At 43.1% G+C, this 12337-nt stretch overlaps 2 protein-coding genes across 2 annotated transcripts in view; one reads left to right on the forward strand and one right to left on the reverse strand.

Annotated features, from left to right (window-relative positions):
• Positions 1-12337, reverse strand: part of LOC126267554 (waprin-Rha1) — a 169128-nt gene that overhangs the window by 75135 nt on the left and 81656 nt on the right. The gene's annotated exons all lie outside the window — the stretch shown is intronic.
• LOC126267535 (kynurenine formamidase) overlaps positions 5496-12337 on the forward strand; it is a 48176-nt gene continuing 41334 nt past the window's right edge. The window contains exons 1-2 of the mRNA XM_049972840.1: positions 5496-5568; positions 8507-8597. Coding sequence (XP_049828797.1) covers positions 5530-5568; positions 8507-8597 — 130 coding nt within the window. The 5' untranslated portion in view covers positions 5496-5529. The remainder of the gene's footprint in view (positions 5569-8506; positions 8598-12337) is intronic.

The following is a 12337-nucleotide window of genomic DNA, read 5'->3' on the forward strand; positions in this document are numbered from 1 at the left end:
CTTGATTCTGTTTGGTGTGGGATACGAATGATATTGGACTGATGGAAGACATCGGAAAGTTCAAAGTAGACTAGCTCATTTTCTATTATCACGAAGTAGGGGAGATAGTGCCACGGGCATGATACTTGAATTCCGGTAGCAATCATTAAAACGAAGATGTTTTTCATTACGATAGGATCTACTCGTGAAATTTCAATCACCCACTTTCTCCTCCGATTGTGAAAATACGTTGTTGGTACCAAGCTACTTACGGAGAAGTGATCAGCATATTAAAATAACAGAAATCAGAGCTCACACAGAAAGATTGAAGTGCTCGTGTTTCCACAGCGCCGTTCGAGAGTGGAACAGTAGAGAAATAGCTTCAAGGCAATTGAAGGTGAATTGCAGAGTAATCATTCAGATGTAGATGTATTCTACATAGTCCTCCCCTTGCACCCTTGTCCCACCTCTACTCGAGTACAACGCACAGATCGTTCACTTAACAATGTGAAACTGTCACAAAAGTTCTTCTTCCCGTTTTGCAGTTCAATCAAGTCGCGGCCGGAGCCCACGTTCCGTTGTTTTTATTCGACAGTCAGGATACGCATGGCCAAATAGCAGAGTTTCTTCTTTTTGAAAACGTTGGAGAGTATGTCTACAACACTTAATTCAGAGATGTTGCTCTATTTTGACTAGCGACACAACAACGTTGACACATCACGTCTGCACGCCCGCTGCCTGCTCACAACTGACTAGTCGAATGCACATCTATTGCTTACAGTCGTTGGTTCAAGCTTCCGCCGTAGCTTCTGCGCTGGCGGCGCTTATGTATCAACGATGAAATCGGTATCGGAGCTTTCTGGATGGATGGCGTACATCCAAGCTGCATTTCCTGTGACAATGTTGTATATGAATTCGGTATTTCCACGGACGAAGTTTTGGGAATTCCTGTGACGATGTTGTTTATGAAGTCGGTACTTCGACGAACGAAGTTTTAAGCATTTCCTTGCAACAAATGATACGATCCTGGTTTTTAGTTCCTTTCAGACTGTGCGAAATCCGACGTGAACAAATATTTTTCACAGATCATGCAAATGAAACAAAAAAAAAATGCTCGTGCGACTCATCCAAGAATATTAGTAAAGAGTGTGAGACACAGATAGGACTATCAGTGGATATTTTTCATATACAAAGAAGGGCAGCACATATTGTCACAGCCTTGTTTGGCCCATGGGAGAGCGTAACAGGGATGTTCAGAAGCCTGAATCGCCCAAAACTTGATAGACGCCAACTATACCGCAAAACCTACATTAAACTTTCAAGAACAGACACTCAGAAGTATACTACAGTCCCTAAGTACCACTCCCGTAGGGACCACCACAGTAAGATTAGACGAAGGCATCTGATTAGTCATTCTTCCTGAAAGAAGCCCTAATAAGCGGTCCAATAGAATGAACGCTTTGTCACTCGTTTCAAAGTAGTTTGCAGAATTCTACGATAATTACTTGGGTACAAGTAGTAGTAGTAGTACTAGTAGTAGTGGCAGAAGCAGTAGTAGTAGCTTTATTCATCCGTAGATCTCTTTTTACAAGGTTATGGAGCATGTCAAAGTATTTACAAGTTTAGACCATATAAAATAAGCTAATTCGTATACACATACATTTACAGACTTCTAGTTAGAGATAATCATTAGATTTATTCCTGGTATACAATACATTTTTTACAAATAATTTATTAAATATGTAAAGCCACACTGTTCACTCATATCTCACTATCTGTCACTCCAAACACTATAAACAGATTGTTTCAATTAGTTCAAATGACTCTGAGCACTATGATACTTAACTTCTGAGGTCATCAGTCCCCTAGAACTTAGAACTACTTAAACCTAACCAACCTAAGGACATCACACACATCAATACCCGAGGCAGGATTCGAACCTGCGACCGTAGCGGTCGGTCGGTTCCAGACTGTACCGCCTAGAACCGCTCAGCCACTCCGGCCGGCCGAAGAACAGGAAGATGTAGATGTAGACGTAATGCAGTTTTCGATAGCAATGATGGCTCCTCTCACGGTAAGTCACATAACGTTCCTCTTCAATCATGTTAAGCACGGCATCAACATCTTTTTGGAAGAACAACTGATTTTTTTCGACGTTTACGAAATTCAACGCCACTGACGAAAGCACGACCACGACAGAATTCTGCAAATTCTAAACAGCTCTTTATGAAAGCTTTATCTTATCAAAACTTGATCTGTGCGATTCGAGGAACTAATTGTTAAGTTTCACCTTTACTAATGTCTTAAAAAATTATCCAACAAAAACTTATACGTGAAACTTCCATTTTTTACTGTATTTGTTTCTTTAAACGCCCACTGTAAACATCTCGATCAGTTTTTGAGTTGTCATTGTTGTAACAACAACCTTTAAAAGAATAGGAATGACACAACTCAAGGACGCCATGTAATAGTCGTTTTTATAAATGCAAAAAATTTCTTGACATGAAATGGACATTCACTAGAAAAAGAAGGTAGAATAGGGTTTAATGTCATATCGACGAGTAGACTTACAGACGAAAACGTTCTCGGTGAAACGAATGGTCTAGACAGGATTAGGGCGTGCCCCTTCATTAGAACTATTCCTGTATCCGCCTCGAACGATTTAGGAATGATGTTGTGGCGTTCAGTCCAGAGACTGGTTTGATGCAGCTCTCCATGCTAGTACATCCTGTGCAAGCCTCTTCATCTCCGCGTAACTGCTGCAAACTACATCGTTCTGAATCTGCTTAGTGTATTTATCTCTTTGTTTCCCTCTACGATTTTTACTTCCACGCTTCCCTCTAATACTAAATCGGTGATCCCTTGATGCCTCAGAACATGTGCTACCAAACGATCCCTTTTTTTAGTCAGGTTGTGCCACAAAGTCCTCTTCTCCCCAATTATGTTCAGTACCTCTTCATTAGTTATGTGATCTACCAATATAATATACAGCATTCCTCTGTAGCACCACATTTCCAAGGCTTCTATTCTCTTCCTGTCTAAACTATTTATCGTCCATGTTTCACTTCGTACATGGCTACACTTCTCACAAATACTTTCATAAAGGACTTCCTGACAAATCTATACTCGATGTTAACAAATCTCTCTTCTTCAGAAACGCTTTACTTGCCATTACAAGCCTACATTTTACATTCTCTCTACTTCGACCATCATCGGTTATTTTGTTCCCCAAATAGCAAAACTCATCTACTGCTTTAAGTATCTCATTTGCTAATCTAATTCCGTCAACATCACTTGATTTAATTCGGCTACATTCCATTATTCTAGTCTTGCTTTTGTTTATGTTCATTTTATATCGTCCTTTCAAGACACTGTCCATTCCGCTCAACTGCTCTTCCAGGTCCTTTGCTGTCTCTGACACAATTACAATGTCATCGGCAAACCTCAAAGTTTTTATTTCTTCTCCGTGGATTTTAATTTCTCCTCGAAATTTTTCTTTTGTTTCCTTTACTGCCTGCTCAATATACAGATTGAACAACATCGGGGAGAGGCTACAACCTCTCTTACTCCCTTCTCGACCACTGCTTCCCTTTCATGCCCCTCGACTCTTATAACTGCAGTCTGGTTTCTGAACAAATTGTAAATAGCCTTTCGCTCCCTCTATTTTATCCCCGCTACCTTCATAATTTGAATCAGAGTATTGGCGGCCGATGCGGCCGAGCGGTTCTAGCCGCTTCAGTCCGGTACCGCGCTGCTGCTGCAGTCGCAGGTTCGAATCTTACCTCGGACATGGATTTGTGTGATGTCCTTAGGTTAGTTAGGTTTACGTAGTTCTAAGTCTAGGGGACTGATGACCTCAGATGTTAAGTCCGATAGTGCTTAGAGCCATTTGAAAGAGAGTATTCCAGTCATCATTGTCAAAAGCTTTCTCTAAGTCTACAAATGCTAGAAACGTAGGTTTACCTTTCCTTAATCTATCTTCTAAGACAAGTCGTAGGGTCAGTATTTAGGAATACAATTCAAATTTTAAATCTGATTTGGACGACCGCCCTCCCTAAAATGGCTGCGCGGAGTGACCGCACAGTCTGAGGCCCCTTGTCACGGATTGTGTGGTCCCTCCATTAGGCATGGGTGTGGTGTGTTGTTCTTACACGGGAACCTCCCCATCGCACCCCCCTGAGATTTAGTTATGAGTTGGCACAGTGGACAGGCCTTAAAAAACTGAACACATATCAATCGAGAAAACAGGAAGCAGTTGTGTGGAACTATGAAAAAATAAGCAAAATATACAAACTGAGTAGTCCATGGGCAAGATAGGCAACAACAAGGAAAGAGGAAGCTCAGGAGTGCCGTGGTCCCGTGGTAAGCGTGAGCAGTGCCGGCACGGTAGCTCAGCGTGTTCGGTCAGAGGGCTGCGTGCTCTTTGTAATAAGTCAATCAACAAGTTCAATGAACTTGAACGTATGTCTTGTGACGTCGGCCCAGACCAAACGCAACGAACAATATCAAACAAAATGAATTAAAAAAAAAATAAAAGCAGCTGCAGAGGGAGAGGTCCTTGGTTCAAGCCTTCCCTCGGGTGAAAACTTTTTATTTTCAGCTTATGTGACAAACGCTTATGTTTTCATCATTTTTTGGGAGTGATTACCACATCCACAAGAAAACCTAAATCGGGCAACGTAGAAGAATTTTTTTACCCATTCGCCAAGTGTACAAGTTAGATGGGTTGACAACATATTCCTGTCATGTGACGCACATGCCGTCACCAGTGTCGTATAGAATATATATGAAACGTGTTTTCCTGTGGAGGAATCGGTTGTCCTATGACCTTGCGATCAAATTTTTTCGGTTCCTATTGGAGAGGCCCGTCCTTTCGTCTACTAATCGCACGGTTTTGCGGTGCGGTAGCAAAACACAGACACTAAACTTATTACAGTGAACAGAGACGTCAATGAACGAACGGACAGATCATAACTTTGCGAAAATAAAGAAAGTAAACTTTTCACCCGAGGGAAGATTTGAACCAAGGACCTCTCATGCCGGAGCTGCTCACGCTAACAACGGGACCACGGTACTCCTGAGCTCACACTGTCCTTGATATTGCTTATCTTTCACATGGACTACTCAGTTTGTATATTTTGCTTATTTTTTCATAGTCCCACACAACTTCTTCCTGTTTTCTGAATTGATCTGTGTTTAGTTTTTCAAACCTATCCACTGTGCCAACTTACAACTAAATCTGAGGAGGGTGCGATGGGGAGGTTCCCTTGTTAGCATAAGTTGGTTTAAGTAGTGTGTAAGTCTAGGATCGATGACCTCAGCAGTCTGGTCCCTTAGGAATTCACAGTTTGAACATTTTGTCCCGAAAATGGGTCCATTGCCTTGCAGCTGTGTCACATCGGTTTCCACTGTCGGCATGCGTAATCGGATCATGCGTCTGCAAACGCGTCGGTGAAGATAACCCGCTGTGCCTCGCCCGGCTGTTACGTCACGGTGGCAGAGCAGGAGCGCCTGGCCCAGTGGCCGCGGAGCTTCCTCTCCGCGCACAGCATGGCGGACGACAGCGCGACGAGCAGCGCCCAGCGGCAGGTATGTCAACCTCTCTGCCGCCTCGCACATGTATCTCAAGATATAAGTTCGTGTATAGCACACAGCTTCCTCACTCGTCTTGTGTGAAGCACCGGGCTTCCGCTCTGCTACGATCGCTTCCATCCGCGTAGAGTTTAGTCCATGCCGCGGTACTATGTGACATACGAGATTTCGTATTCATTACGTAAGCCTCGCACCACCGGAGGACAGGGACTCACTCGTGAGCCGATAACAGGCAGGAATATGTGACGTCAGAGCAGCTGGCTGGCTTTCGTTGCTGCACGATGTGATGAGCGCGGCATTAGTCAGTGAAATAAACTGACGATGAAATCGGTGCATTGTCCTTGAAGTAAGTGTCCTCAGATGGTCCTGACAACGAAATACGCCTGACGCTCTCGAAACACGTTGCTTTCTGTGCACAGAACGATGTAATTACCCAGTGCAAAATGTCTTTTCTGAAAAAATATGTCCAATGTTTTGTTAAATTAGTTCTTGATCGTTTCGAATGTCAGCTACATTTAAGCAGTATTTATGATAATAGGGTCAGTGTATTACGAATTTTGCTCGTGAAATAATGTCCCACGCCACCCCAGGATAATTCTCAGCTTTGCCAGCAATTTTAACGTGATGGGAGAGTGAACAGTATCCACATGATCGACAAGTATTATCTGCAACAGGACGAGGATTTAGAAGCTTTCGATCAGCAGACCAGTTTCTTGAATAATACTGTTTGTTCATACTGGTGAAACCTCCACGATTCATGAGATGTTTTCCGAGGAGGTGAAACGTGCTTGTTGGTTCAAATACCATTCTCTCCTGCATAATGATAAAATTTTTTCGCACCTCCAGTAATAGTTATAGTACTTGCGTCTTACGAGTATCTGTTGAATGTAAGTAACTGTAGCGGCTGTATGTACAATGTGGTGACATGTACGTGTTGAATGCTGATGAAGAAACGGAGAGAGCGAAACCGGTTTTGGCACACATGTACTGCTTTCGAACTGCTCCAAGCGTGCCGCCGATTTTAACGTTCGCAACAGATATCTGGATTACCACCAATAGTATAACACGCCCTCACTTCATAAAACACTGCAGAGGGTTCTGGAATTTAATTCTGCATTTTGGCGAAAAGTCTGGTCATGAGGAACTTTACGTCACTACCTCTTCTTCCATTTCCGCCCAGATACACGTAGTGAAAACCAGGGTACCAGGGTTCGAACCAGGCAGTTAAGATTCGAGCGCCACCGCAAAGATGTGCGACAGGTGGGTTTCAGTCACATATGGATGGGGAAAAATATGTTTCATCCGATCAACGGATTCATGCAATACCGCAGTACTATGTGCATTGTAGAATATACGATGAACTGTGATTATTTTTCATGTGTGTGTGTGTGTGTGTGTGTGTGTGTGTGTGTGTGTGTGTGTGTGTGTGTGTGCCTGAATTAATGACTCCCTCTAATCTATTTTTATGACCGAGGGTGTTTCGTAATCGTTATTGTTGTTATACTGGTGTGGTTGATGAGTAAAAGTGGTGTAATATGAGTCTCATGTGTGTCCTTCGATGTTAATCATTCCAGGAAACTTGAACTACTTGGTGTGAGGCCAAAATTTCAATGAAACTGTGACTAGTTGAGAACGCCTGCAATGTTGACTGCTCCAAGTAGACATGAAGTAATTAACGAAGTAGTTATGAACGCTAGATGCACAAGCTACTAATGGCATATTTAACTGCTTAAACTGTATCCAGCCACTAAACTACGTTCTTTGATTTGTCATGTATGGTTATTAACGAACAGTGACTTTGTGCCGGTAACGATACTACTGCCAGTGACCTCTTTTCACTAATAGACCAGTTTCTGATTTCACGTAGCTAATTAGGTCACCCTCTCCACAACCCTCTGGAAGGAAATTCAAATTTGTGCGGAGACAAGAAATCCATACATTCCAATTTGACTTTATGAAAATTGGACACTAGATCGCGTGTTTCCCTACCTCCCTTACCCCACACGGCGAGAAACGTAAATTTCGGAGGGAGTGGTAGAATTCGAGACTAACTCACTGTATCCTAAGTTAAAATGGCAGACAGTACCAACATACGGGGCTTTACGCTATGCAAGTCCTGGTCGAAGACTCAGTTCAGTGAGTGTATCTTCTCAGAAATTGATATTTTTGGTGTTTCGACACTTGGTAGACACCTTATTACCAAATCATGGGTTTGAGTATCATTGGTGTCACTTATTTGCAAGACGCTGCTAGTGTTGTTTTTGTTAGGACTTTTCATAATTTATTTGAATTTCGCAAGTATCGTTATTGCCTAGCGGCAATTCTTTTTTTTTTAATTCGATAGCTGCACTAATTCCAGCCCAAGAGATCAATGGTTTGATTCAAGACATTGTTATTTTCCCAGCCTCAGGCAATTATTTAATCTCAAGAGATCATGGTTTCAATCTCCAAATGTCATTTTTACGAAATTTTATACTTGCAGGTTTTACATCACGGAATTCTGGATTCAAATTATCAATGGCGTCATTTCACCATTTTAGATACTTTTTGGCACTATGTTAATAGTTCGACCAGTAGATAGTTCTGTCGAAACTAATCGTGAATAAATCCTCATATTTCAGATTCTTGGCGCTTATTTAAATTTGTCTAATTTTCACTTCTGAATAGCTCTGTACACACAAGATATCATATCAAAATATCTCGTAAATTTGCGCGTTGCTAGAATGAAACAGACAACCAATAGACAGTTTATGCTTCATTCCGATGTTTAAGGTTAGGCGTCTGTTGTAAAAATCTAGCTGCATTGTACTGAAAGAGAGAAACGTTCGTGTTTGTGGTGATTGTAAAGTCTACGAAGTGTGAGTGTAAGTGCGTAGACACCATGTGTTGGAAGCAGCAGCAGGTGTGTGCCGCTCTCATGGGAACCCTGTTGCAGGAGCTGGAGGAGCAGTACTCGCCTAGTCGATGGTCTCGGAGAGGCGATGCCGACTACGTCATCAGTGAACACGTCCGGTTCGCGAAAGAAGGTATGGGCTGAATCCAGCTGACTTGAATTTTATAGTATTCAACACACACAGCACTTCCTGTCATATTCCAAATTATTATGCTAACTTCTACTCACGTTGCCTCTCTTCTTGAGCTGTGAACCACGGAAATACGGTGCGAAAAAAATTGAAAAGCGAAGAAGCAATCACTGACAAAACAAGAAATTAAAGCAACAAATAACTAATGGCAACAGATCAATGCAATGCTAATTTCAGGCTAATACAATCAGATTACTGTTACAGAATATGCAAAGCTGACAAGACTAGAGACTTAAAATGGAAAAATATGCCTGTTTCTACTCAGTGTAAACCTAGCAACTCTTCAGTAACGTAAGGAGGAATGAAATATTCACGACACTGATAATATCTGGGCTGTACTACAAAGACAAACGAGTAATCTACACACATCAAATAAACTTTTGCATCACCTTGGTTGCCAGAGTTTCGGAACCTGTACAGAAAATTGGAACAGAGATAAACATAAACACCATTTCCGCCCTTTTTATTGCTCAATAAAACCACACGTTGCATGTTGTACTAACATACAGCGTGACCTTCAGAAGTGGTGGTCCAGATTTCTGTACACGCCGGTACCTCTAATACCCCGTAGCACGTCCTCTTACATTGATGCATGCCTGTATTCGTCGTGGCGTACTATCCACACGTTCATCAAGGCACTGTTGGTCCACATTGTCCCACTCGTTAACGGCGATTCGGCTTCGATCCCTCAGAGTGGTTGGTGGGTCACGTCGTTCATAAACAGCCATTTTTAATTTATCCCAGGCATGTTCGATAGGGTTCATGTCTGGAGAACATGCTGACCACTCTAGTCGAGCGATGTCGTTATCGTGAAGGAAGTCAGGGCGCGAACTGTCGCCTATGAAGACGAATTCCTCGCCAATATGCTGCCGATATGGTTGCACTATTGGTCGCAGGATAGTATTCACGTATCGTACAGCTGTTACAGCGCCTTCCATGACCACAAGCGGCGTACGTCGGCTCCACATAATGCCACCCCAAAACATCAGGCAACCTCCACCTTGCTGCACTCGCTGGAGAATGTATCTAAGGCGTTCAGCGTAACCGGGTTGCCTCGAAACACGTCTCCGACGATTGTCTGGTTGAAGGCATATGCGACACTTATCGGTGAAGAGAACGTGATGCCAACCCTGAGTGGTTCATTTGGCATGTTGTTGGGCCCATCTGTACCACGCTGCATGGTGTCATGGTTGCAAAGATTGACCTCGCCATGGACGTCGGGAGTGAAGTTGTGCATTGTGCAGTCTATTACGCATAGTTTGAGTCGTAAAATGATGTCCTGTGGCTGTACGAAAAGCGTTATTTCACATGGTGGCGTTGTTGTCAGGGTTCCTTCGAGCCATAATCCGTAGGTAGCGGTCATGCGCTGTAGTAGTAGCCCTTGGGCGGCCTGAGCACGGCATGTCATCTACAGTTTCTCTGTATCTCCTCTATGTCTGAACAACATCGCCTTGGTTCACTCCTGGACTCTTCCCTTGTTGAGAGCACTTCCTGGCAAAATGTAACAATGCGGACGTGATCGAACCGCGGTATTCACCCTCTAGGTATGGTTGAACTACAGACAACGCGAGCCGTGTATCTCCTTCCTGGAACTGATCGGCTGTAGGGCCTCCTCCGTCTAATAGGCGCTGCTCTTGCATGGTTGGAAATTTTTGGAAATTTGTGGTAAGGGACCAAACTGCTGTGATCATCGGTCCCTAGGTTTACGCGCTACTTAATCTAACTTAAGCAAACTTACGGTAAGAATAATACACACACGCATGCCTGAGGGAGGACTCGAACCTCCGACGGGGGGAACCGCGCGAACATTGACAAGACGCCTTGGACCGTACGGCCAGGCATGGTTGTTTACATCTTTGGGCGGGTTTGATGACATCTCTGAACAGCCAAAGGGACTGTGCCTGTGATACAGTATCCACAGTCAACGTTTAGCTTTAGGAGTTCTGGGAACCGGGGTGACGCAAAACTTTTTTGATGTGTGTCTAATAATTGTTCTTAAGCTTACCTAAACGCAATTGCATGCTGCGGCGTCTATCTTAAAAATGTATTTTCCGCCACTGGAATTCGACACTGTGTTGCTTGTGGCCTCTAGAAACGAATCCTGGTCGGCCGTGGTGCAGACAGATAACAAAGCTCGTTGTCTGCTGCAGGATACTGCTCCCCACGACCAAAGAAGTGAAGGGCACCCCGCAGTCTTGTCTCCTACGTGGTCAAGAACGTCGTGGAGTCTAAATCGTTGGTGGTCGTACCACTGGGCAAAATCCAGAATTCACTGCAGCAGTCTGTGAAGGTGTCCGTCAGTACAGTCTTACGTAGATCATACCAGGAAGTCACAAGGCGAATTAATTAAGTTAGTGATCATGTGAATTCAATCAGTAGATGACGATGAGTACAGACGACTCTGACAATGCCTCTAATAAGAGAACGAGACCATTTCTTTGGCGTGCATTCGTCCGAATATATCACCTCCCTCCTGTCGTAAGTGACATTGTCCTCGCGGCAAGCACTAATCGGTAGAGTAGATGATCGTCACAGAACCTCTCATTGATGTCAGGATGGCGTCCATTAGTACGTAAGCATAAAAAGAAAGGGAGAAGGGTACGGCTAAATCTCACCAAATCTCATTTAAGGTTCGAGGGGGGGGGGGGGGGAGAGGGGAAGCGACACGCAGCTTTTTAATTCAGACAATATACATGATTATAACGTATAACATATTGCTTTACATAATTAATCCTGAGCATAGAAAATGTTGAAGTGCTCATCATTCTTGATGGCCTCTCTGAACTGAACTGAATGGTTCATGCGTGTGCCTTGTCGGGTTTTCCCGCTTTGAAGTAAGTGCCTCTCAAGCCACTGTTAGGTTTCACTCGGGGAGCTCCCTGTCGTGCTGGTCGAAATCACTGCATCTCAGAGAGTCAGTCGTGACATTCTGCAACGCATACAAAACCGATGTAATTGTGTTCAACGCGAATTTGTATCAAAACTTCTACAGTGTGTCTGTTAAGCGGCATGCCGACAAGTCGAAACTGCGATGTCGTCCAGTTCCCTTACTGACATCTTTTTACAAAATGTTCGAAAATGTAATACACTCAATAACAGCCTTACATTTAAGCAGAAACAATTTACTTATCATATCACAGTTTCTATTCCAGAAGCGTTGCCCGAATGAGAATGCTATTTATACATTCACACACACCAATAGTAAAAGCCTTAAGGGAAAAAAAAATGTTGTCAGTGGGTATTACGTGGTTCTCAGAAAATGAACTCTCCCCATATTTTGAAGAAAATAAAAAAAACCTATATTCGGTTCTGCACAACAAATGGAGTCATACCAACAATAATACAGTGTAGCACATGGGCAGGAGTGAGTAAATAGGGTAAAACGCTCCAATTTTTTTGGCGTACATATTGATGAAACCACACTGGAAGAAGCATATTACTGAGCTTCTCAAACAATTAAGTTTAGCTATATTTGCTCTTCGTGTGATTGCTAATCTTAGAAACAAACAAATTAACCTGCTGACATATTCTGCATATGTCGTCTCAGTAACGCCTTATGGAATAAGTTTCTAGGATAACTTACCACTTAGAAAGAAAGTATTGATTGTGTGAAAGTGAATAAGAAGAATATACGGTGTTCACCCACGGACGTGATGTAGGTACCTCTTCAAAGAGCTTGGCAG

This window comes from Schistocerca gregaria, chromosome 1 (genome assembly GCF_023897955.1).
Source record: "Schistocerca gregaria isolate iqSchGreg1 chromosome 1, iqSchGreg1.2, whole genome shotgun sequence".
Lineage (NCBI taxonomy): Eukaryota > Metazoa > Arthropoda > Insecta > Orthoptera > Acrididae > Schistocerca > Schistocerca gregaria.